Genomic DNA, 26,372 nt, shown 5'->3' on the forward strand with positions numbered 1-26,372 from the left:
CTAAACCAATAAAAATAAATAAATTTAGATGTAGTTCGAATAGTAAATTATTATTTTATTACAAATTAAATTCAAACTTTATTATAAAATGATAAAAAAAAATATTAATTTAATCAATGATCAAATTACTCAAACTTTTATCAATCAAATTACAAATTAAATAGTTATTGTTTTAATTTAATTGATTTAAAAAATTTATAAAACTCAAAACCCAATAAATACTAATATATTTTTTTAAAAAATAAAAGTTTAAATTAATTAAGCTTTAAAATTCGAATGATTCAAATAATTAATTCAATTTAACTGATCTTTTAATAAAATTAATAAGTAATTAAAATAGTACTTCGAATTAAAAAAAAAATCGAAAGTCCAACTCAACCAAATTCAAAGTGGGATTTAACCCAAAAAAATCAGAATAAAAGAAGAATTTCATAAGAGGCCTCCATACTTCTAAAAATACAAGTTAGCCCATTTTTAGATTAGATGATTGTAAATTGCAGGAGGCGTAATTAGCTGGGATCCCGTTCCTAATCATTTCTACCAAACAAAAAAAGACGATGCAGACAGCATGTTCTTCCCTCAAACTCACCCTCCCTAAGAACAAAAAACAATGGTGCGAATAGGCTCAAACTGTACAGTCCCCATCAGCACAAGTTACCCTACACAGCGTCAAGAAAGAATAGTTAGGATTGAGTGATGCTCGGATTAGGCTTCAAAGCTTTATCAAAGTAGCTGCGGATGTCAGGGATGATTCGTTGGATGAGATGACAATACCTGCAAATTTCAAACAAGAATTGTTAAGACTGAAGAAATAGAAACCCAATGCATCACAAATTTAGTAGAACGTACCCAGGTACGATGCTTAGTTTATCGAATTGCTCCAAAATAAACAAGATACAATTTTGCCTCAAGGACATTGCGTTGAATGCCTCAGATAATTCATACATGCTGGAGATGTTGTCGATGCTAATATCCTGCATAACGGATTCAGAACATTCAAAACAAGAATAATTGCAAGCTAAGAACACGATGGGAAATAATTTTGTTCACCTGTGCAATGCTATATTCACACAGGCGTTTGAGGCCCTCCAGAAGATACTGATCGGCAGCTCTTAGGAGGTCTTGTGCCACCATGTTGGTAACCTCGACTGATCCTGTGTATATGAACCTGCAGATGAGCAAAATATTAGAAAACTTGAAACTTAGAGAAAGAAGAACAGACAGAACATTCACCTCATCATTAATTCAAAAATCTCCCATCTTATGTTGGGAATCTCAATGTCTCTTGCATCCTTCTCCTATGAAAAATTCAAGAAACAATCATTCAGTGATCCTCAGATATAGAGAAGAAGCATTTGCTCATCTCATGTTCAGAAACTTTCCAAGCAGCAAATTGTGAAGGGAAATGAAAATTCATACACTAGCTTCCTTAATTACCCTATATCCGCCATCAAACATTGCTCGAAATGCATCGGATGAAGCAAGCAAAGCAATCCGATGTGCAAAGAAGCATTTGCCTAGAAGAACAGAACTCAGAAATTTCAGCAAATAATTAATTGCTTACTCAAATTTATTTAATTTTATTAATCATTGTATGTACATGTTAGTGTAAAAGAAATCAGATGAGTAAGAGTATTCCACAACCTTCAACAAGAAAAGTAACATCTGACAGTGTGGAATTGTTCACATATTGCTCACCAAGATAAACCTACACAAAGGATTAATTGGTAAAACATGCATCATAGAAACAAAAAAGGTAATAATAAATGGAAACGTCCCAAAATCACAAGAATATAAGCATCTTTAAAAATTTAACATAATCTTTAACTCCTGATCTTTGACATATGTTAGGCAGGATGTTATAATTACATATTGGTGCTTTGAATTTTGTATCACATCTGCTCCAATGTCAGGCTCACTATCACTCATATAGTCCCATATTAGACACCACCGGAAAAATTAGCTCATCCTAACCTAACACTTCTCTCAACAGTGTGTAAGCAATACATCTCACATGTATCAATTGATACAACACGAGATTTGAACCTACAAAATGAGGCTCAGTGATTCAGCAAACATAAGTAATTATTAATGAGAATAAATTCTCACAATGTTTGATGTCATCAGAGAAAACATAGTAGACAGACCCCATGTCCTTGCAAGCCACAAGGGAGATCAGTTATGAAGACAACAATAACCAATGGCAAAGCTACCCCAGTAATCAATTCCACATGCTTACATCTACTCTTATCATGCCAACATCTTTTGTCCTGTTACCAGAAAAGCCTAAAACAATACTGTCCAAGAGATTCAAACAATCGATATGCAAATGGTCACACTTGAGACTTTAAAATTTTTAAGTAATGAGAGCCTCACTTATGTTTGTATTTTTTACCCTATTTTGGAATATATATATATATATATATATAGGTCATTGTAACAAACCTGAGGGGTAGGGGAAGGAGGAGCAGCATCCACAGAAGAAAGCATCTTAGCTTTGTTGGCCATTTTGTAAAGAGCAAATGAACCATCCTGCTGCTGCTTTAAATTAGTAGACCCTACTAATTCTAGAAGAATATCCATCCCTGGTAAGAAATACAATTTTGATGCATGCAAAAATCACAAGAGAACAAACAAAATAAAACAGTCTTGAGCAAATGAATATACTCATATTTGAACAAAATCAATACCATTGTTATCAATGAAAATTCTTCTTTGTTCTTCAGGTGGGCATAGGTGAGCAAGAGCCAGTGCTACACGTCTTTGAAAAGACTTCTCTCCAACTCTCATCAAATATAACAAATGCCTCAATACCTGAAAAAACAAAAACACAGCAACTCATGTTGATAACAAATATAGACTAAATTTATTACTTGGAATATGGATATTATTGTCCATCAACACATAAAAGGATTGAAGAAGTAAACCAAATAGAGACTCACTCGCCCATTGATTTTCTCCTCCAATCTTTTCAATGTTTTTGCAATGCAATCTTTAGTTGCCTGCAACTCAGTTTACATCTCTTATGACCACTTTGAACAAAACAAAGTACAAACTTGTGCACAATGGAAAGCAAACACACCTGGACAATGAATTCACCGTCTTGTAGTCTCTGAACACCTCCTACTTTGACAAAATCGACAACATTATCCTGAAAAAGAGACCATCAGATTCTGCTCAATTTGCCCATAAATGCATGAATACAATAAAACAGACAAATCACATAACAAAAATTAGATGTTGATTCACCTCATTCTCTGCAATTCCATAAAGAGCAAATGCAGCATTATGCTGCAGAGATCCATTTTTTGAGTCAAGAAGTTTTAGCAAAGGCACCAAACCACCATTGAAAACAATACCAGCTTGGTTGTGTGAGTCCTACATGCAACAAAGATCTTTCAGATTAAGCAAACATGACTGTTTATTTATTGACATGAATCAAATTCAACCATGAGATATAAATAGAAAGAAAAAATAACATAAAGGGACCAAGTTTAATTATCAAACAGGAGCCATATATCTGTAAGCCAATGCAATATTGAAATCACCTTAAGATAATTAATCATTACAATTTAATATCAGTTCCTATATTCTCCATTTAGTAGATGCAAAAATGTAGTTATATCTAAAGTATAAAATGAGCAGGACATCAATAACAAAAATCTAACTCCAAAACTCCATACCACAGTATCATGAAAGCATGAATGCTAGACGATTGTTAAATAGCCCTTTGGAGGTACTCTATCAGAATTTCAATGGAAGAAGTGGCACAACAGTATTAAGTATCAAGTAACATCCTGAGATATTTAAATGCATTTTACACTGATGTACATATAGACAGCAAGTTAATGGCAAACCAATGATAATCAAAGCACATAATTAAAGCAAAGAATACAAAAAATATAGAAATCTAAGAGATGTTGTGCTTATCACATAAAAGCAAAGAGATTAAATGGTGAAGTATCTTACAAACCTGTGCCAATCTTCCAAGAGCAAATGCAGACATCTCCTTTAGTTGAAAATCTAATGACTGAAGCATCTCAATTAGAGGTCGTAGTGCACCCCTTTGCACAATGTGCACCTGCAGGAAAGTAAAGGTTGCAGAACATTCACACGGATTGAATTCTTGACCCAATGCATCACAACATTGCCCACCAGGATAGGCAACCAAAGAAAAAGATTGCGAGAAAGACGGTACCTTGCATTCTGAATCAGCTGAAGCAAACTGCCCCAACAGCAAGGCTGCTTCCCTTTGGCTCTCAGTGCAGCATGAACTGCAAGCAAGAATGCTTGATTTAGGTAGTGTGTGACAAATGTCTAATAACCTCAAAACTTGCCTATGTGAAATTCAACATTTCAAGTGTAGAATAAGACTGAGATCTAGTTCAAAACTCAACAGTAAATAAAAGTCAATGCACAAATGAAAAGTTATTTTAAATCAATTAAGAAATTAGTTGACATGCAAACAGGTCAAAGCCTCAAAGATGATCAGTAATCACAAAGTTATTTGAAATTAATGAACGCCGATATTCTATAGTAAAGTGCTTTGAACTAAATATTTCACTTTAGAGAGCAGTAACAGAGAATTTGAAATTTAGATTTACAACAAAACATTAATACATGATCAAACAAATTATGTGATGATGAGGATACCTTAATAAGCCAATCACTGGTTGCAATGCTCCTTCAGTGAGAACTTCTTTCTTTATGTTAGGGGATGAATGAACAAGATTTCCAATAACGCCAACCTAAATATCATAAATAATCATATGATCTGGTGAGCAAAAGGAAACAAATAGTATTAATCTTAACAAGTACAGTGATCACTAGTATCTTCAACTTATTGTGCATATTTACTTAAAAAATACAAGATAAAAATAATACTGCTTCATACGTTTCATTCAAAAATAGAAATATTCTCTACAGCCTACAACAGTAACAGTTTGCATTTCAACTCCAGAATTTACACCAACACCTTACATGAAATTTCACATATTTCTTGTTAGAAAGCCTCAACGGATATGATGATAACTATGTAAATTAAAGCTACAGTAGGAACTGAGATAGTATAAAAATAATCTACAACCCTTAGATAATTATCAAGGGGCCAGATTTCACTGGTTGTATATTGTTCTGAGTCAATAGATTTTGATTTTACACATCCCAAACCCAGGGTTCATTGTTCATAAGAAGAATTGAGGCCCTGGTGGAGATGGAATTACACAAGGCAAGCCTTCCAGTTGGTAAGAGATAATCCCCAATCAAGTCAGACCCACAAAAAAGAGTTCTTGGCAACAAGCTTGGTAGCAGGCAACAAAAGCAGCCTCTGGGAAAGTGGTGAAATTAATAGAAGGCTATGTCGCATGTTGTGGGATAGTTTCTGGCAAGACAGCTTCAGCCTTCTCCCAAGGAAAACAGCTAGGGAACAATGAAGTACTCAAGTGGCATTACCTAATGGAGATAGAAGAAAAGCTCCTAATGATGGTGGGCACAAGGCCAACATGGAATGAGAGGACCCACACAAAATGCAATAAGCAAGAAAAGAAAGGGATGGCTTGACAACAGAAAGAGAGCACATGGAAAGTAGTGTGTTAAATACTGAATCAAAATTTAGCTCTGATACCAACTAATACACACCAAAATCAGAATTTCAAACTGATATTTTATAATAAAGGATATGATTATATGAAAGGGTGAGGGCGAAAGACTCCAACTCAAACAAAAATGAAAAATAAAATAAAAACTTATAATAAAAAATTAGAATCTAAAACTCTTAAAAATTAAATTATAATTTGCATTATCCACATCCATCTACCATAAGCTGAGAGGTAAAAAGGGCCTTTAATTCACTCCCTTACCACTCCTATAACAGACTTCTTCACCACTGCAGATTGGCACAACAACCTCAAGAGACAGCATAAAGAAGTATCAAGGTCCATCTCAATACATCTCAAGTATCAAAATGGCCTATTATCTCAAGGAGTAAGGACCAATACATGTCATATTAACTGACACTCCAATCAGTAATTCAAACAAGCACTCCATGTTAAAGTTATTAAGCAATATATGTTTCTCTGCATTAGATTACCGCTTCATAATGGATGGCAGGATCTTCTGAGCAAAGCATGAGAATCAATGTGGGAAGAGCCTTACATTCCACAATCTGCAACAATGATTTAGAGCAAAACAAAGGTTTATATAACAGAAAAGGTATTTCAACATCAAAAATGAATATATATATATATATATATTACCTGATTTTTGTTACTGTCATTCTTAAACGCCAAAGTCCGCAAAGCACCTGCAACAGCTCTCTGTACCTTCAGATCTGTAGATTCCAACAGTTGCACAAGGGGTGGAATCCCACCTTCATACCTGGAAGGTATCAAAGACAAATATAAACAGAAAGTTATATAGGGTAAATGTTGAAAATTGATGATCAGTTTTGTTTGCAAGAACCTGACGTATGTTTTGATATTGCTATTTTCATGAGCAAGATTAGTAATTGCATCAGCTGCTCGCCTAACAACACCATTAACTGCTCGGCAGTTGGAACCTTTCTTATGCCTTTTTAAGAGATTTACAAGCAGAGGCAAGGCACCAGCATCAACTATGAGTTGCTGATGTTCAGGCTGTTAAATAAAAAAGCACACCTTAAGGAACATCATGTAAAGAGTCAAAAATAACACAACTAAATATGAATTATGTCAAAACACAATATATACACATCATCACTGATTCACTGTGTAATCAGACCAAGTAATGTATAGCAGTTCTCCCTGTATAAAATGACACTCAGAGAAACATCTGGTAGGTAGCATTCCATTAAAGATGACTTTGGACAATTGGGATGGAGAATTTGTACTAAAACTTTGTTGCTTCATGCAACAAACATGGGGGCACAAGTTTTGTTGTATCTTTAGCCTTTACATACCAAATTTTATTTATCAATTGAATAATTAAAGAGACTAGTTGAATTTTTTTTTCTCTTTCAGTCCTAACACGTTCTCCTCTTCTCTATCAAACACTCTTCTGCTTGATCAAATTGATGTTGAACTCCAAATTTCACTTTTTACCATGCCTTTTTCCTAACTTTCTATTCAAAATTCAATATTTTCTAACTCCTATTTCTCTTGTAATGGAGTCAATGCCAGAACCTTACTCTTTATCCACAAACAACATTGAGGTCCAATAAACCTATATAAGGGCTTCATAAGAAACCAATAAATGTAAAATCATAAAATGAATAACACTGAGTAGACTGCAGAAATTCTTGGAATCCAATCTTCGCAAAGAAGATAGTATTCAACGATTGTTAAGAGTGGTGGAACATTTGAAATTGCTCTTTGTTAAAAGTCCATATTCCTGCAGCTTTCTTGCTTCTCCTTTATTAAAAAAAAAAATCCATTTACAAATTTACCCGGAGGCACAGGGGAAAAACATTCCGTTTCTAAGTAACAACAGTAAACAAAATCACAAACATTTCGGAGATCGGATAAAAACCAGCTACTACAATACCTTGACGGCAAGCAGACCGAGAGCAAACGCGCTCCCCTTCTCGACCTCGTGCTCAAAAGGGCGATCTCCTCCGCCCGAACCGACATCCCTTACCAGCAGAGGCGGAGGCTCTTGCAGATGCTTTACCAGCGCCGGCACGGCCCCTCCTTCAACGATCGCGTTCACAACATCCTCTGCACAACAAATCAACACCCAGATCCATCAGCGCCACTCAAAATAGCCTCGCCGACAACAAATATAAACCCTACACGCGAAAGACCTAAGTTCTACGGGAACAAGAGCTTCGGTCAGACCGTTTTTAGCGAGCTCGGCGAGGACGTGGGTAGCGCGCTTGGCAGCGGTTCGATCTACGAGGCGCCATGAGAAAGCTCGCTCCAGGACCTCGACCTGGGCCCGGACCTCGCGGGCGAGCGATTGATGCGAGCGATGGCAGCAGATCTCCTCGACTCCGATCTCCTCCGTCTCCACCTCCATCGAGGACGGAGAGGCGTCGGCGGCGACGGCGCCGTTGCTGCCATCCTCCTCCAGCTTCCGCTTCTGCCCCTTCCTCCGCTGCCGCTGATGCTCCGCCTCCATCGGATCGATCCGAACTCAACCAGATAGTACGAAGAGAAAGCAGCGACTGGGAGGTAGGGCGAGACAGAGAGAGAGAGAGAGAGAGACCTACACGAGGGCTATTTTTTTCCCATTTATTGCAACCATAAATGGATATTTAAAGGGATTATTATTGGGCGCACACAAAACTGTGCCTCGCGCGCGATTAATTAGAACGGAAGGATCTCCTCCAGCTATCGTTGCAAGGCGGTCTCCATAGAATTATTATAAACCGTCCAAATTAAAAATAAACGGTAGTGATAATTTAGATAACGGATTTCGCTGAAAATAAGCTTGCAGTGAATCCGCAGGGAGTGGGCGAGGCGGGTGGGATAAGCGGGCTTCCTTTCGTTTTCCCGAAATAAATTTACCACCAACCTATCGATCACCCGATTGTCTACGCGTCTCCTCGATCTATTAGAAGATGTGTTATGGTGGGTATGAAATTGAGGCGATTGTTTCGGTGAACGAAGAAGAGGCGACTGAAAGAGAGGAGGGATTTTTAAAATTCGTGTCTCCCGCGCCCGGAAAAGGGATGGACGGTCGTGATCTTGCTAAGAAATTAAGTGGATCTTTCCATTTTTGGATTTATCTAATTTTTATCAAATTAAAAATTAATTTCATTGCTCAATTTCTTCGGTCAAAATTTTAAAGGCGCCCCTCAATTTGTCATAATTACTGTTGTCTTCTCAATCAAAATAGTGTCTTGTCTATAATTTTTCTACTCAATTGGATTGCTCCAACTTAGAGCTCTTTGACCTAGTGTTGGTTAAAACTAATTATACAATCTTAAAGCTATTTTGTATAAATCAACTAGTGATATTGTAAAACAGAATGTAAAAGAGAAGGTATTTTATATAGAAAATTATAGATGAAATGTTATTTTGATAATTTTAAAAAAAGAGACCATTAGTATGAACCAAACGCACCGCGAGTGATAAAAGTTAAAGTCGATCGATGATCGATAACCACATGGATACAATAACACCACAATACATAATAAAATAGCACTCATCCTATATACTCCCCCCCAATCTATCAGGCAACAACAGAGTGCCTGTTATTAGAACGACAACACATAGGTAATAGGTAAATATCATTCCCTAAATTCGATTCGTAAATTAAAAGTTAAACTATAGAGAGTTCATGATCATCGTCGTTGGATTGAATGACATTTGAACCTTCTTCTTCTTCCTCCTCGGTCCTAGACTTCTGCCATTTGGCCACACTCACACGCCTCGCCTTCCGGGTTGCTCTTCTTCTCGGTGAGCTCCTGGCTCCCTATCTTTGCATCAATATCATCCTTCTTATTATAGTTCATGTAGATCAAGTATACGATGATTTGGGTGATCCCCAACAGGAACCCAAACACATTTGGCACCTGCCACGAGACGAGGAGAGTTAGCGTTCAGAATTTTTCATCAGTTTAGGTCAGCTCAGTCGATACATACCGCGACAAATGGGTCCTTGAGAAGGACCCCATAGCTGAGCCATGCAATCGCGGACAGTGTGAGGAAGAAGGACAGCGAGAATGGCATGTACTCCACGCTTTTGGTTCTTATTACATGCCTCTGAAAAGGATGAGACCAAGTTAAGGAATAACAATTTTTCGGTTTCTATTTACTATCGTGTGCTATCTATCGGTTGTTTAGCTTTGGATGTTTTCAAAATGAGACAGTGTTGAGTTTCAATGAGTAGTGCAGATGGAAAATTCGTGAGTTAGAGGAGAATTGTGGCAATGACTTTTCAGTTTCAAAAGAAAGAAGGCCGTTTACTTGGACACCTAAATTATATCTTTTCTTACTATGATACTGAGAGGAGCCCCGAAGACACTGACTGCGAACGAAGCACATATCCCTCCCGTAATACGAGCTCTTTTGCTCTCCTTGATGAAGAGGTTGCTTACGAGAATTAGGCAACCGAAGACCCCCACATTGATCAATGCTATCAGCTTCGTCGTATATATCTGAATCGAATACGAAATGAGAAATCTTATGCCGAACGAAACCGAGCTGTTCATGAGCTATGAACAACAATTTGTTCAGACTAGTTACCCTGGACTTTGGTGGAGCATAAAGAAGGAAGATGAAGAGGTAGATGACTTCGATGAAGCAAACGGCAATGTTGATGGTGAGCAGCAGCACATCTGAAGTGAGGAGACCATAGTAGACCCACATCGTCGCGCTGAATAGCCCGACCACATATGGCACTGATTGGAAAGATTCGGTAGACTTCTTCTTGCAGATCCTATAGAAGGTCGACACAGGGGCCAGCACCACCATTGCAGATAGAAAATTGCCTGCACGAAGAGATTCAAAAATGACATTATCCAATCTACTTCGACGACGGATCGAGGAAGAAGAAGAAGATGCATCACCTAGAAGGCCTGCCGCTGTAAGAGCAGGGTTTTCGATGGTGATGACCAACATCTTCGATCCACTAAGAGCTTCTCTCTTCCTCTCTTTCCTTTGGAGTTAGGAACAGAGAAGGGAAGAAGCCCAAAACAGTCGAGTTAGTTTGTGGTGCGTCTACTTAGCTTCTCGGGGGCCTTATTTATAGGGATTGGCATGGTTGTTTAAGACGCACACATGCGAAGAAAAGAGACTTAACTCTTCAAGGTTAAGGTGACTTATCGATCAAGTTAGGAGTCTAATTTCGTGCTCAAACCATGAAGTGGTTCATACTTAATGGGGCCAAGTGGTTCATACTTAATGGGGCCAACAATTATTATCTAAATATTGAAACAATGAATGCTCTTCATAAGTGCACTAGTTGTGAAAGAAGGACTAGAGCCATGCCACTTGTCAAGATAAAGCTAAAAAAACAAAAGATTAATATTATTATTAATACAAAAAGCTTCGAACACAAAGAACAGTTTCAATAGATCCACCTCAAACATCATCAACACTAAAGAACTGAAAGTCTAAAAGTAAGTGAGACCAAAGCAATTAACTTTGATTTATATTTGATGGAAGGATCAATATTTTTCTTCAATTTCATCTCAATCTCCATGCTAATTAAGTTTGATCAATCTCTCAAAAATCCAATAGAAAAATAGTTTGATGTAATTTAAATGGCCATTAACACAAGAGCTTAAATTAAAATTTGCTATGAACATTATACCAACTATTCTTCTTTCCCTTCTTCTCCGACGAAATTTTGCTATATCAGTTTCCATGTAGGAGCGAAGCTGTCATACAGTAAAAAATATCTACGGCGCATAAAAATACATGTATGTGACTTATCATGTCGATATTGAAGTGTAAGAAGCACTAGTTAGGGATTGTGGTTGATGAAATGTTACCTGTCACACTAAGAACCCCAAGTGATGAGCTCAGCTGCCACAAGGAGTGTTCTCAAAGGCCATGAACTCTTAAACAAGTAGCTTCAAGCACTTATCTTTCAGGTGACACTTTAACATACAACACACAGCGAAAAAAGAAATAAGAAGTGGGCTACAAAGGTGAATCAATTCTAAATTAGAGTTTGAAGATCAACTTAATATACATTGTCTACCTTTTATCCATGTTATTCTACTCTAATCATGAGAGGTAGACCTAATAGCAGCACACAAGAGAAAAACTATGATTTGATTGGATAAGAAGAGCACAACTTTCCTCCGGCCTACTCATGATTGCCAAGTTAACCTCGGTAGTGTTCATGAGATAAGGCTCATCTACAGATACTTTAGTCCAAAAATAAAAAGAAAATAGTTAGAAAATTAGATGATGGCGATCGACTATCTTTTTTGAGCCTGCCAATGTTCTTCTGATACATACACCTTCACTGAAACAGTTGAGAATTGTATAAATCCAAGGATTTATAAGATATAAGATAAAGAGACAAGTTTTCCAGCTATTGTGTTTGCTGCAAATGGATCATAGACATTGGATGGATGTGAATCTTAGTGTGCATACCCGATACCTAAACTAAATCTAGTATGGGGTCACACTAGGCATACACATTAACCGAACATATAAGATGACACTATTAAATCAGAAAGAACCCTAAGAAGACAAAAACGAAAGGAAGATAAGTTTAGATGAGAGCAAATGTTTGGTATACATGAACTTTCTTTCCATTTACAATGACACTATTAAATCAGAAAGAACCCTAAGAAGACAAAAACGAAAGGAAGATAAGTTTAGATGGGAGCAAATGTTTGGTATACATGAGCTTTCTTTCTATTTACACAGACATTATTCAAATAACAATATCGTAGTGTCATGAGAAGTACAATGAATTTTGGTGTTGTCATACACCAAATGTGATGTTGCTCTTTGCTCAGCTTCTTCTATAGTGGTTCTATTTCAACATTCAAGCAAATTGCATTCAAAATAGTCTACTGTTCATTCCAATAGCAAGAGCAACTCGGCGACATTATTCATGATATAGATGATGAGATGAAATTTACTGTCACACGTTGAGGATGAATGTAGCTAATGTCACCAATTTTCGCTTATTCATAAGTCGGCACACTGTGGCCAACAAGATCAAACGTTTTGTCATACCACATATAAAATTTTCCTTTAACAATGTCTAAAAGTTCAAATGAAAGGGGAAGATTTATGTGAGAAATATGCACCAAGAATTTAGGTCCAGATAAATTTTCAATCAATTTGGCCAAATCAAGGTTTGCATAGTTATGATCGCAGTATAAAATCTAATATTTTTTCCTCTTGGTTTTTTTTTAGTTGGCACTAGGTATCCAAGCCTTCGGCCCGACTAATCCTAGGTGATCGGCCTGCCACACAAGAGTTTTCCACTAGTCAAGATCGTAAATACGTTAGGGAGGAAGGGGGTGGGGGTGAATAGCGTTTTTCAAAAATTGCAAAATTAAAATGAGTTACGCAAGGGAATAAAGAAAACAGAAAACAACGCTAACACATGGTTTTACTTGGTTCGAAGCATGTGACGACTCCTGCTTCAAGACTCGTGATGGTCGATCGTTTTCGTTAGGCAATCACTATCAATTCGAATAATTAGTTACGAATATTGTGTACAGGAACTGAAATTAGTCGTTACCGACAAACAGAAAGGAAATTGGAATCACTCATTCTTCAAACTTCGGAGCAACCTTTCGGTGTCGTCGGAGTCTTTTCGGAGCAACACACAAGAATGAAACTTGTAGTAGTTGATGTTATGAAGTTGTTGGTCGAAAGCCCTTATATAGGCCCATTCCAATCGCCTGGAACCCCTCCAGGCGCCTAGTCCGTTACTAACATGACGATCTCTCGTCGAAACTTCATCCGCGAAGTCTATCCACTTCCGAGCGCCTAGACCCCTTCCGAGCACCTGGACCGTTGACGTGGGTTCCAACTCAGCTTCGATATAACTTTTCTAGTCCAGGTGCCTGGATCAACTCTGGGTGCCCGGACTGCCCAGGTGCCTGCAACACTTGCTTGGGCGACACTGGTCGGGCGCCCATATAAGCTCCGAGCACTCGAATCCCTTTCGAGTGCCCAAATCCCTTCCGAGCGCCCGGACTCCTTTTTTTCAACTTTTGAATTCCTGCAAAAAGGAGTTAGTTCAGGCAAATAAAAATATATTTATCTTGCAAAACAGAGTTAGCACAACATTAATTAAATAGTAGCAATTAGATCATGTCTCCTCGACACTAGGATCTAGTCAAGACCTCAACTTACGTTTCCCAAATGAACCTAAGTTGGACTGACGCCTACAATTCCCTCAACCGGGAACACGTCCTCACTGGATCTCTCCTCTAGTTGCTTACCTTCACTCAAGAAATGAAATGTCGTTCCGTGTCGCCCGGCACGGACTATTTTTACGGTTCCGCCGGACTGTCGAAATCGGCACTAGAGGCGTCCCTGTCTCAACGTCGTCGCAAGCGGCGCCGAAGGAGTTGCGAGACGCCTTCGACGACGCTCGAAGAGTCGCAACGCTTCCTAAGGCATCGGAAGCGTACCGCGATGCCTTCAGCGCAGGACGCCTCCCGCAGTGCCGAAGGCGTCGCAGGATGCCTCCGGCACCGGCGAAAGCGCCCAGCGACACCTCCGGTGCCGCCGAACGCATCCAGCGACGTTTCCGGCGCCACCAGAAGCATCCTCGTCCTCCCTCGCGATTCGTCGCGTCTCGCCTCGCGTCGATTTTTTTTTCTTTTTTATTTATTTAATTAATTTAAACAATTCCTAAAGTAAGTGTGATATTTCAAACATGCTTTTATAAACCCTAATTAACTTATCCTAATAAAATATATAAAAAATATATTGAAAATTAAAATAAATTTAATAAATTTTATTAATTAATATTCTATTTTTTAAAAATATTTTAAATTTTATTTAAAAATTTTAAAAAATATTATAATTCTATTTATATTCTAATATTTTTTTTGTTATTTTGTATTATTTTAAATTTCATTTAAAAAATTCTATAATTTTTTTTAAAAAAATTATTTTTTAAAAAAAAAAATAATTTTTTTTCAAAAATTCTAAAAAATTCTAATTTTTTTTTTAAAATTTGAATAACTTAGATTTATGTTCTGATAATTTTTTATTATTTGATATTTTTTATTATTTAAAATATATATTATTTAATTAATAATTAATTAAATGAATAAATAGTTAATTTATATAATTATTATATATCTTTGTATTAATTTATATACTTATTATTAGAGATAGACCAATTTTATTTAATGAAAATTATATTTAATTAAGTTATTAATAGATCAATTTTATTTAATAAAAATTATATTTAATTATTTTTTCTAACAATATTAAGTTGCTCATTAATTGAGAACTTATATAAAATCAATATATAACTTATTTTTATACGCATCATAAACATATTTATCTTATAATTACCATATATAAATACAAAAATAATGAAACCGTGTCGGCACGGCACGATACGATACCGAAATCGTATCATTCTGGTCTGAGATCGAAACCTCGGCACAGGTCAAAATTTCAAACCTTCCTTTTACTTACCACTTACAGTCGCTTGACTTACCTTTGACCCACCAGGTCTTCCCGCCAGTTGTCAGGTCCCGCAGACTCAACTGGACTTCGGTTGATTGTAGGTCCCACGGACCCAACCGGACTTCCCGCCAGATATCGGGCCCCGCAAACCTATCTGGACTTCCCACCAACTATCGAGTCCCATGGACCTAGCTAGATTTCAGCCTGATATCAGGTTCGTCGGACCCGTCAACTCCTGCACACTTGGTAAAGCAATTAAATCACAAAACACTCTAACTTTAATCACTATATCATTCATCAAAACATAAGTTAGATCATTAGTGCAAATTGCATCAACAATCTCTTTTTTGATGCAATGGTAACCTGAGTTCAAGTTAGAGAGAAAAAACAATATTGAAAGATAATATTAAAAATGCAACCAAATGATGTAAGTTAGGTTTGCATTTGTTGTTTTTCTACATTAACCCTTATCTACCCCCTTTGGCATTCATTAAAAAAATACTAAGGTAAAGGAAATACAAGCATAAGGAAGTAATGTCGGACAGTGATACAGAAAATAGTTGAAAATAAATACTTTGTATATCTCAGACTTAGGGAGAGGTTTTGAACAAAAGTTTAGTTTAGAAAAATTTTACAAATATTTTTAAGAGCATTTTCAAAATCAAAATTGTGTTCCAAAATTTTCAAAAATTTTAAAGTAGTCTTTTTCAAAATTTTCTAAGTAAACCGTTTCGAAAATTTTCTTAGTAAACTTTTTCAAAACATTTATGAGTAAGCTTTTTCAAAAGTTGCCAGTATACTTTTTAAAAAAAATTCTAAGTAAATATTTGCAAAGTTATTTCAAAGAAAAATTTTCTAACCAAAATTTTCAAAGTAATTTTAAAGAAAAAAAATTCTAAGAAAGATTTTCAAATTAATTTCAATGAAATAATTTGCTAAAAAAGATTTTTAAAGAAATAATTTTCTAAGAAAGATTTTTAAAGTAATTTTAAAGAAAACAATTCTAAGAAAAATGCTTTCAAAAGTTTTTAGGTAAATGTTCCCAAAAAAAAACTTTAGTAAATATTTTCAAAATTTTCAGGTTAGAAATATTTTCAAAATATTTTTAAGAGTACATATTCATAATAATTTTTCAAGTCTTAAAGGTATGTTGTTCAAAGTAAAATAATTTTCAGAACAAAGTGAAAATGTTTTTCAAAATATTTGATTTTTTTTCTCTTTAAATTAGCACTCCCCCTTAATTTAACACTCCGCCTTAATTTCTTTGAGTATGTTAAATTTCAATGTCTTAGCCTAGCACTTTTTGATTATCTTTGATAGCTATAAGATGTTTTACCTAAGTGTTTAGGAGAATTAGTGTGGATAACACTTATGTTCAGTAAATATATTATTTACATAAGTATATTCTATATATCTATTATAATTGCTTATTTAAGTTTGATTAAAATAAGATTATTTAAATTAATCAATTATTCAAAAAATAATCTCAAATTAAGTTAATTAAGTTAAAATTAAGTTTCAAGTTAATTGAAATCATTTGTTACTAACTTAATAATAGTCCATTGATTAACACTTAATTCACTTATTTGATTAATCAACTTAAATTTCTATTTAATTAACTGAGTTAATTGATTAAAGAGATTATTAGTTTTAATTTTATTTTAATTCATCTTTAAGTACTAGATTTAACTTAAGTTAAAATATCAATTAAAGTTAATTAATTTAATTTATTTAAGAAAACTTTAAGTTTAATTTTATTTAATTAATGTAAGTTTATTTAGTGTTTTAGATTTTCTTTTATTTTAAGTTAGATTTAATTTATGTTTTAGTATAAGTTTTAATTAAAAATTTTAAGTTTTTGTTAAGTGTTTAAATAATATTTTGAAAGAATTTTAAAATAATTTTTTAAAAGGATTTTTTAAAAGGATTTTTAAAATAATTTTTAAAAGGATTTTTTAAATAATTTTTTTTAAAAAAATAAAATAATTTTAAAATAATTTTTAAAAGGATTTAAAAATATTTTTAAAGAAATTTTTAAAGAATTTAAAATATTTTTTAACAGTATTTTTAAAAGGATTTTTAAAAGGTAAATCCTTTTTAAAGGATTTTTAAAAGAATTTTAAAATGAATTTATAATTTTTTTAAAATAATTTTTAAAGAGATTTATAAAATAATTTTTTATAATTCGTTAATTTATTTTACTTTACTTTATTTTATTTTAATTTTTACCTTATTTATGTTACCCAATCTATATTTTTAATCAAAAAAATCATAAAATTTTTTAAGATAAGTTAATTTGAATTTCAGGATTTGATTTAACTTGTATTAGATTTCAATTTAGCTTTGGGTTCAATAATAAAACATTCTTTGGATAAACTTCTAAGCTGTAGTGAATCACCTGGACACGCCTTTGAAATTTTCCAAATAGTCCTTTCAACTGAATTTAGTACAAAACTTTGATCTAACTAGCTAGGATTAGTGAGGGGCAGCTTCAGTTAATTCCATTAAACCAAATGCACCTAGTCGAAGCATATCTTCCTAGACATGCATAGACAATGGTTTCCCTAACCTATTATCATCCAAAACTTCTCCAATGTTGTTTGCCAAATTAGACTTTTGTCCTTAATTAAAGTAGTCCTTAATTATCTAGTCGGGTAAATTAGGTTTAATTATTTGTAATTTACATTCAATTTAAGTTTTTAATTTTGAATTAATTAAGTTGATTAAATTGTCCTTAAAATTTAAAATTTCTTTTAATTTTAAACTTATTAAATTGTTTGAATTATCTTTGTTTAATCGACTATATTTAATATTTAAGTTTTTAGTAATTTTTATTTTCAATTTATTATTTTTTTTTATGAAGGTGTATCTTTAATATTTGACTTTTTATTATTCGAATTAGTATGATTTAGTTTGGTTTTATCAAATTAGTTCTATCTATAGATTTATCCTTAAGATTTAAATTTTTATTAATTTTTAATTAATTGAATTATCTTTATTTAAGATCTTATCTTTAATATTTAAATTGTTATTTTGGGTAGAAATTTCTAGATCTAGATTACAAAATACTTTATCAAGAAATATATTAATCTTATCTAGATCTATATTGACTTCGTCATTTTTAGGTTTTAAGTTTATCTTAAGGTTTAAATTGATTAAATTTTTATTAATTACTTTATTTAAATTTGAATTTGTAACTCCGCCCATGACGATCAGCCATGGTCAGTCCCAAGCTCGGATAAAAGAAGAGGGTTGCGTTAAGTTGCCAGCCAGCATTACAAGGTCCTCGGAAGGAACACATTGCAGAGTCCGACTGTAACGTCTCGACAAGAACCACTACATCTCCAAAACTCGAGTGTAGTGTTAAATATACAAGAGTTCGCGTTATAAGATCCGACTGTAACATATCAGCAAAGACCGCTATATCTCCATGAGAATTTGGGTGTAGTGTTAAACAGGTAAGAGTTCTCACACCATACGTTGTAAGAGTCTTGGTGAAATACAAGTGAAGGCATTAGTGAGGGCAGGGCTGCATCCTTTTTTAAGCATGAAAAGCAGCAGACTCATTTTTTCCCTTTTTTCTTAAGTATTCCTTTGCTAAGAGTATAAAGATCTCTTAGGCTCTGTTTCTTATAAAGGAAGGAAATAGCTAGGATTTTTTTTCAAAAAATAACTTAAAATTTTAAACTTTATTTATTAAAAATATTAATCAAAAATAGATTTGCAAAGATAAAATAATTTTAACTAGTTTAATATTGAATTTGAGCTCTATTGCATGTGAAAATTAGTGTTTACACCCAAATTAGATAGAAACAAAATAGGAAAAAAAACTGAAGAAAGATTTCTCTAATTTTTTTCTTCCTTCTCTTATTTCCTCCAAAGAAATCAAAGGAAAAGTGTTGCTGGAGAAATCTTTCTTGCACTTTTATTTTTATTTTTTTCCTTAATAGGAAACACACACTTATATGGGTTTGGTTGATTCCATAAGTCTGGAAAGTATACCCAAATTATCATTCCCAAACCGACAATCCAAACACTATTTTTTACTATCATTCCATTTTCTCATTCCCAAACTCACCAACCAAACACCCTCTTAGACTAAAGCCAAGGTTAGAATATCCAATCCTTCTTTCATACTAGAAATGTGGCCCTTCGAAGAAGGAGCATATCTTGTATTATATCCTAAATTTGGCAAAGAGGATTTAGTAAACTAATTATAAAGTAAAATAGACAACCGGGTTGTAATCACTAAAAAGATCTAGTTTACATTATTTTATTCTTCCTCTTGCTTGCAAAACATTTCTAGTTTACACTTTAATCATGAATTAATCTTTGTCGTAAATTTCTCCATAATTAATCATCATCTCTTGGGACTTGATCACACTTCAAGTAAGATTCTCAAGATTTGAATTGAATCAGGCACGCATAGTGCATGTCCTCCCTTGAGAGTAGAGTCAATAACCACTCGGAGCCGACCCCATCAAAAATCTTGGCAAGCCAAGACAATCATTGTAATTCAGTCACAGCTCCACTTCCTAGTTATATACTATGTACAATCTCCATTAGTGATAATCAAGACCATTCTACACTGGCAATTCCGCCTCAGAGTGCTAATACAAGCTCTAGTTTGTCATTTATGTTTTCTCAGCTTTCACAATGTCATCTTACTTACAAGGGCTGAGGTGGCAAATTGCACTTCGGCCGTGATTTAGGGTTTTAGGGTTTAGGGCTGGGGTGGAAGAATTTCTACTGACAGATAAATTTGTCTTAAAATACTGTCATAGCATTTGCAAACTCTTAACTGGGCATTTGGGAACTATAGGAGACATATTCAGGCAATTACCGAAGAATAATATCTAGAACATGACCAGATTACATCTCTCAAATTGAGTGAAATGCAAACTGATAATGAAATTGGGAGATATTATTTATCTAGAATACTTAGTACAAACTGTATGGATTCTACAAAGATAAGTCATGAGGAAACATAAAATAAACAACAAATTTGGGTTTCTTAGATTTTGATTCCATCGAAGAAGTCCAATTATAAAGTATGTGTAACCAATCAAGCATTTCTTAGAAACCAAACTGAATTTATAGAAAGCCTGTCAATCAAAGATTCAAACAATGAACAAGTTTTGTAATAAAGAAAAATTTGGTGATTTAATTAGAAATTGAATCTTCGGCATACCATATTGCATACTCCACTAACAAAGCGGCCATTTTACAGAACCAGTTGCATGTTTTCTCGTGCCTGGCAGATTATTCTTCTCGGCCTCATTATGCCATACCATCTCCATCTTTGAAAGGGGCAAATTTGTGGGAAAAAAACAGATCACCAACAAAAATTGAAGAAGTATTAGGTTAAATCAATTAATGAAATTACACAATTCCATGAAGCATGTAATCAAGTTCAAATTGAAAGGATTTTTTTTTTAGATTTTACTACTTGCTGAGTTTTGGACGTATCACCATTACCAAAGTAAAAGTAAAATGACTGGAAGGATTTAAAACCATACCTCGGACACAATAACTGTGTCGCCTTCTTTGACACCTTGTTTGAGTAAAGATTTGTAAACACCACATGCCTCCAAAACGTGCCGGAATCTTCTCAAAGATTCAGAATATCTGTCCCCATCATGTTGAAAATTGTCAGATATCCAACAGTGCGATCTATTATTTATGTAATTCTTGTAACCTCCCCATCCAAAATAAATGAAAAATAAAAAATCTCAACGTGAAGCATTCTTCCACAGAAGGTAAGGTGGTATCAAATATATAATGTTATATTCCCCAGGCTGATATGAAAACCTTGATGATGCACCATGACCAACTAAGAATGTCTATACAAATAAGCAGTATCATAAACCTTATTAAGGAACTCATAGTCAGCTTCAACAATGCAATGCAATGGCTAATTTTCTTTCTGAGACGCATGTGCATTATTTATTGTATCCTCTTAAAAAATTCTCGAGGTGTGCTTATCTAGTCTCTTTTAGCTTTTTTGCTAATTTGAATCTAAAGACCTTTCATTATTTGTCTAATTTTCTGCATTGTTTCAAAAGGATAAAAATATTTATGCCCAAACATAGGAAAGTGGACTTTCGCTTATAATGCACAATGAATTATGAAACTTGTTAATGCTGTTTGAATCTTCTTGCAATCTGCAATCCTGCCTGGTTAACAAGATTTTATTATGAAACTTACCAGTTGAGGAAATATTTGAATGTTTCTTTGGTCAAACAGAGCTGTTCTATTCATTCTTGGATTCTTCTATCCAAGAAGAATACTTTATATAACCAGAAGATAATTTTGTTATACCATAAGATAATAATGTATCCAAGAAGACATACTGCCAATTTGTCATTTGAACAAAACGTCTTAATCCAGCTCCTTCAACATGCCATATATTGGAGCTGCTATCATGAACAATTTGGAAGTCGTTCATGGAAGAGCTTCTTTCCTTTTGTATTGTATCCGCAACATGATTTAGATTAAATGGACCAGTCCAATCTGCAGCATCAAGTCGCAACAAAAAAGGTAGACAATGTAAAAGTGAGCTTCACCTTGCAAATAAAAATCTACAAAACAGAGGGCTCAATAACAGCATCAGCTGGCTGAAGAACAAAAACAACAACATGAAAATAGAAACACTTGGCCGATGAACTCATCTGCTCTAGACATAATTAGGACCATTACACATTATGTACTTATACATTGGCATTACTACAAGAAACTATGCATTATCCTAATGACTACCTAAATCATTATTGCATCACTCAGTGCCAGTAATTTTATGATGAAGAAAAGTCTCACAATGGAAATGAAAAAACAATATACACATAGAAACACATAAGTTAGCGACAGGCTTCTTATTGAAGAAACAAAGGCAATGCGAGTGTGAACTTTTCTAAATGATGCGTGTCTAATTAACATACAACTTAAAAAATGCACGGCACCACAAAATGCCAAAGTATGAACTAGAAAGTAAAACTATGGTAAAATAATCACCTTCAAGTTCCTCCTTTCGTTTCCTTTCTTTTTGTAGAAGACCATAGGCATCATTGATAACATCTTGTGTCCCTTGCCTATTCATTGCACTCATAGATAAAGGTAGGATACCATGAGCTTGTAGGTGTTCTTTGAATGTGCCCCATCTCTCATATGCTTCTGGAAGATCCATTTTATTATACACGACAATGTATGGCTTATCGGCAAGTTCTGGGCTAAATAATTCCAGTTCCAATCTAACTGCCTCAAATTCATACACAGGCTGCTGCCCTGAACCATCAACAACATGCACCTGAGGATCCAGAAAACACAGAAGTTTCTTAGGTACTCATAAAAGTAGATTATACATATACTTCTAGAAGCAACAGTTAATACGCTAAATTGGTCAGTGAAACTACAAATTAAATTCTTACTAACTTTTATATCTATGGAAAAAAAAATCAGACGTGAAGGACTATAGGATGATTAACAAAAGGAATCTTAATTGAAGCACAAATAACTAACCAGCTACCAACTCAACTATCACAAAGAGCTTCCAAGAATTAACTACTGAGACATATCCAAAAAGTCAACCACCTTACAAGAAATCACCCTATTAACACATTTGGGCACCCTTTGTTTACTGAAAATGAAAAGGTTCAGTGCACCATACTGCATCATACTGCATAACTGAAACTTAAGGGAAAGGAATCATAAGAGACACAAGATTGAAAAGACTAAAAGAGATATATTCAATCTTCCGTAGTTATGCACAAAGGAGAGTCAGAAAAACTGTCTGACAGCATAACCAACTTTTCTCAGCAAAAAATGAAATATTGAGAATGTATAATATATGGCCATCACTTTTCTAGAAATGGATTAAAAGGATAGAGTAGAACACATTATACATGTCAATATTGCATTACAAGGAAATTTCACATATTCATTGATGCTTCAATGTAATAAAATTGTAGATCATGCGGTGAAGCATATTATCTTGTAGAAAGCAAAAAAAGAATGAATGACCCAACAATATGCAAGTTACAAAATCCCCTAAATAGAATTCATCTCCAAGTTCATGTGACAGTAACTGGGTGGCTAAACTTTGAATTCTTACCAGGACAGAACACCTTTCAGTGTGTCTTAGGAATTCATGGCCTAAGCCAAAGCCCCTGTGAGCACCTTCAAGCAAACCAGGTAGATCAGCAACAATCATGGTGGCATCAAAATCTAATGAAACCACTCCCAAATTTGGAAGCAAAGTTGTGAAGGGATAATTAGCAATGGTTGGCTGAGCAGCACTTATAGCACTTAAAAGTGTGCTTTTTCCAGCATTTGGAGCACCCACAATTCCAACATCAGCTACCAGCTTTAGTTCCAGATCCAACCACCTGAAGGATATTTTGTTACCTGACCAATTTAAGAATCTCGGCGGAACAAAAAAAATCACACAAAGAAGGAAACGAACTTCATTAAACTGGTTTCTAAAGGAAGATGCCTAACCTATGTTTTTAAAAAAGAAAATCTAATCTGCTCTAGTAGTTTATTGCCTCACATCAATTCTTCAAGAGTGGGAGCTTATTCACATGATAGATAGCCCATAACCAAGCAAGGAGTTGTAATACAAGTAGTCCGACACGATCTGTTTTTTGAGTTTTTTCATCTGGTTCAAACAGTTATATCAACCTATTTATTTTAGAACATAATTTTACAATGAAGATCATGTATTATCATTGTTCAATTTTTCTTAGTTTGATTATAACTATTCATTTGATTTGCCAAGTTGAAGTCATTCATCTAATACATGAAATGGAAAGACTTTTCTTTCTCAATAATATATGTTATATCACAAGTCTTGATGGCCATATCAACAGCCTAGACGAAAACCTACTTTGGCGATTAGATCAGTGCAGGGATTTATCAGTTATTTGAGTCCCTCACAATTTTGTCCAAGTAATTTTAGTATCTTAGTGGAGTTGCAAGCCTCATCTAATACCCACATGACTGATTCCTGGTATAAGTCAATGACACCAAGTGATTTGTTTCAGCACATCTAAAAATAAGAATTAGATTATAAGTCAGAATTGATTTATCCAATATTCTATGCTAGAGTGCGGCTATAGTAGATAGATCATCTTTTATTTAATACAAGTAATGATATTATAATAGAACCATTCACGTTGATATTTACCTCACACCTAAATCCTAATAGGCAAATAAGAATAATTGTCAAAACAGAATGCTGTCTCTTTATTTGACCATGTTACTTCAAGACGATCAATCATAGTGAAAGAAAGTGCATCCTAATTCCTAAGAATCATCATAACGATCTAATTCCTTCAAAAAATTAAGACCCTTCCAAATTTTTTCACAAATAAAGACAAATATCACATCTATAAGTATTTGACCACAACAAAGGAATACTGAATACTATGAAAAACACTTGCAGTGCATAATTAACCATCTCATGAATAGGCCAAGATATGTTGGAACTGACTTAAGTAAGGTGTATTTTTTTCAAACAAAAGAACTAGAAGCTGCACAGAATTTAACTTGCAATCTATTCAAGATTTTATCCAACCCACAGTTGAAAAATGCTAGGTCGACTTATTTGAGAGTCTATCACTGAGAATTTTTTCTTATTCAGAGATGGAGCAATATATTTAATTGAAGTCCAAAATTAAAAATATATATATATATATAAAACATGAGAGGAAAAGAAGGCACTCACATTTCAGCACCCTCTTCTCCATTTTCAGCAATCTTGGGTACTTTATTAGTTCCTGATTTGAATGATGCATTACCTCTCCCACCCCTCCCCCCAGGCAACAGAAGTGCCCGCTGCCCAGGAAGCATTAGCTCGAGCAAAACCTCACCTTGCATGCCGCCTTTGAAGGCCTCTCTGATCACTGTTCCAGGTGCCACCTTCACAACGACATCCTCCCCCTTTGCTCCAACCTGCTTGCTTCCCTTCCCATGCCCACCTCTCCCAGCCCTAAAGTGCACATTTTTACGAAATGGCAACAAGGAATTCATTGCGCCATCAACCTCCACATACACGTTTCCTCCCTTCCCTCCATCTCCTCCAGATGGACCACCAAGAGGGACGAATTTCTCACGCCGGAATGCCACAACTCCATTCCCTCCATCCCCGGCCTTAACATATATTTTTGCCCGATCAAAGCACCTCATAATCGCAGGAATCCCCTTCTCCTTCACTTCCTCCTCTCCAAACTCTTCCTCCCCGTCAAAAAAATCCTGCATTTCTCCATCGGCTTGCGAGTCCAACTCCAACCCCGATGCCTCAATTTCGGGAGGACTGGATTCATATGCCAAAATCACTTCATCATCCGGCGACTCAAAATCCAAAAAATCTTCATCGTCAGTCTCTTCCGTAACACCCACACCATAGACGTTCCTGCTTGAATTGGAGGTCGAATTCTGCGCACGATTCTTTTCCCGTTGACCCTTCGTCTCTCTCGAAATTAATTGGGGCGGACCGAGGGATGGATCGAAGACGGAATTGGGATTGAAATCGAACCCCCCAAACTCCTCAAGCTCTTGCCCTTCTTCTTCTTCTTCTTCTTCTTCTTCTTCTTCTTCTTCTTCGTCTTCGTCGATGTCTTCCACAAAGTTGGAACCTCTGTCCTTCTTCTCTTGCCTTCCACGGCGATTGCGATCGGAATGCTGCTTCTTACCGGAGTCCAAGGCTGGAACCGGCGACTCTCGCAACCTGATCTCCCCAATCGAGGAGATCCCAGAGACGGAAGTATCCCCGGAGAAATCGTCCTTGGGAGGGAGCCGAGTGTAAGTGGTAGCTTCCCCAGCGCCGCCAGCGGAGAGGTAGGAGGGAGGCGTGTCGGGGGGCTTGCGGTACTTGAGGTTAGGGTTGTGCCGAGAAGTTCTCCTAGAGTTTCTGTCGTTTGGTCGAGCTCCGGCAGCGGAGATAGGTCGAAGACGGAGGGAAGAGAGAGCGAAGGCGGCGGACGCCATTGATCGTTTTATAGCCACAAGGCACGAGAGGTTGAACTGTGGAAGCGAGAGTGATGATGTTATACTCTATTTTTATTTTAAAAATAATAATAAAATACATTTAATTTCTAAAAAGTATTTATTAAATTACTTTTTATTGAATTTATATAGATATAGATTAGAGAAAAATTTTCTATTATAATTTTAACTTTGCACGTAATTTCTATATTTAAAAAAAAATTATTTCCACTCTCTATTTGTAAAGTTTTATTTGCTTTAACTTTTTTATGCAAATATATTATCTAATTACCCATCGGATTTTTTTCAGGTATAAAAAAATCAAAAAATGAGTATAAT

At 35.1% G+C, this 26,372-nt stretch overlaps 3 protein-coding genes across 7 annotated transcripts; all 3 read right to left on the minus strand.

Annotated features, from left to right (window-relative positions):
• Positions 1 to 448: 448 nt before the first annotated feature.
• LOC122046105 (ARM REPEAT PROTEIN INTERACTING WITH ABF2) lies at positions 449 to 8,203 on the minus strand. 2 transcript variants are annotated; one of them, XM_042606638.1, is made up of 19 exons: positions 7,812 to 8,203; positions 7,519 to 7,691; positions 6,460 to 6,632; positions 6,255 to 6,375; positions 6,089 to 6,163; positions 4,654 to 4,748; positions 4,199 to 4,274; positions 3,974 to 4,081; positions 3,250 to 3,378; positions 3,083 to 3,151; positions 2,943 to 3,002; positions 2,691 to 2,814; positions 2,446 to 2,585; positions 1,645 to 1,708; positions 1,420 to 1,517; positions 1,234 to 1,298; positions 1,051 to 1,168; positions 850 to 974; positions 449 to 774 (listed from the first exon to the last, which is right to left on the minus strand). In XM_042606638.1, exons 1-19 carry the CDS (start codon positions 8,092 to 8,094, stop codon positions 684 to 686), a joined length of 2,187 nt encoding a protein of 728 aa, XP_042462572.1. In that variant the 5' UTR covers positions 8,095 to 8,203; the 3' UTR covers positions 449 to 683. The 2 variants fall into 2 exon arrangements, with proteins under 2 accessions (XP_042462572.1, XP_042462573.1); XM_042606639.1 differs by having other exon boundaries at positions 1,438 to 1,517; positions 7,812 to 8,202.
• Positions 8,204 to 9,050: 847 nt separating this feature from the next.
• LOC122046131 (bidirectional sugar transporter SWEET12-like) lies at positions 9,051 to 11,525 on the minus strand. 2 transcript variants are annotated; one of them, XM_042606676.1, is made up of 5 exons: positions 11,417 to 11,525; positions 10,167 to 10,411; positions 9,917 to 10,078; positions 9,564 to 9,683; positions 9,051 to 9,493 (listed from the first exon to the last, which is right to left on the minus strand). In XM_042606676.1, exons 2-5 carry the CDS (start codon positions 10,392 to 10,394, stop codon positions 9,317 to 9,319), a joined length of 687 nt encoding a protein of 228 aa, XP_042462610.1. In that variant the 5' UTR covers positions 10,395 to 10,411; positions 11,417 to 11,525; the 3' UTR covers positions 9,051 to 9,316. The 2 variants fall into 2 exon arrangements, with proteins under 2 accessions (XP_042462610.1, XP_042462609.1); XM_042606675.1 differs by lacking the exon at positions 11,417 to 11,525 and adding an exon at positions 10,490 to 10,909.
• Positions 11,050 to 26,070, minus strand: LOC122046104 (GTP-binding protein OBGC, chloroplastic-like). Of its 3 annotated transcripts, none has more exons than XR_006130177.1 (8): positions 24,775 to 26,070; positions 23,161 to 23,434; positions 22,065 to 22,356; positions 21,407 to 21,566; positions 20,573 to 20,681; positions 20,245 to 20,353; positions 11,417 to 11,524; positions 11,050 to 11,302 (listed from the first exon to the last, which is right to left on the minus strand). XR_006130177.1 is itself a non-coding variant. In XM_042606637.1 (7 exons), the coding sequence occupies exons 1-6, from the start codon at positions 26,034 to 26,036 to the stop codon at positions 20,261 to 20,263; spliced, it is 2,190 nt and encodes a 729-aa protein (XP_042462571.1). In that variant the 5' UTR covers positions 26,037 to 26,070; the 3' UTR covers positions 18,173 to 20,158; positions 20,245 to 20,260. The 3 variants fall into 3 exon arrangements, 1 of the variants encoding a protein (XP_042462571.1); XR_006130178.1 differs by having other exon boundaries at positions 11,050 to 11,323; XM_042606637.1 differs by lacking the exons at positions 11,050 to 11,302; positions 11,417 to 11,524 and adding an exon at positions 18,173 to 20,158.
• Positions 26,071 to 26,372: the final 302 nt, after the last annotated feature.

The sequence above is a fragment of the Zingiber officinale genome, chromosome 2B (genome assembly GCF_018446385.1).
Source record: "Zingiber officinale cultivar Zhangliang chromosome 2B, Zo_v1.1, whole genome shotgun sequence".
Lineage (NCBI taxonomy): Eukaryota > Viridiplantae > Streptophyta > Magnoliopsida > Zingiberales > Zingiberaceae > Zingiber > Zingiber officinale.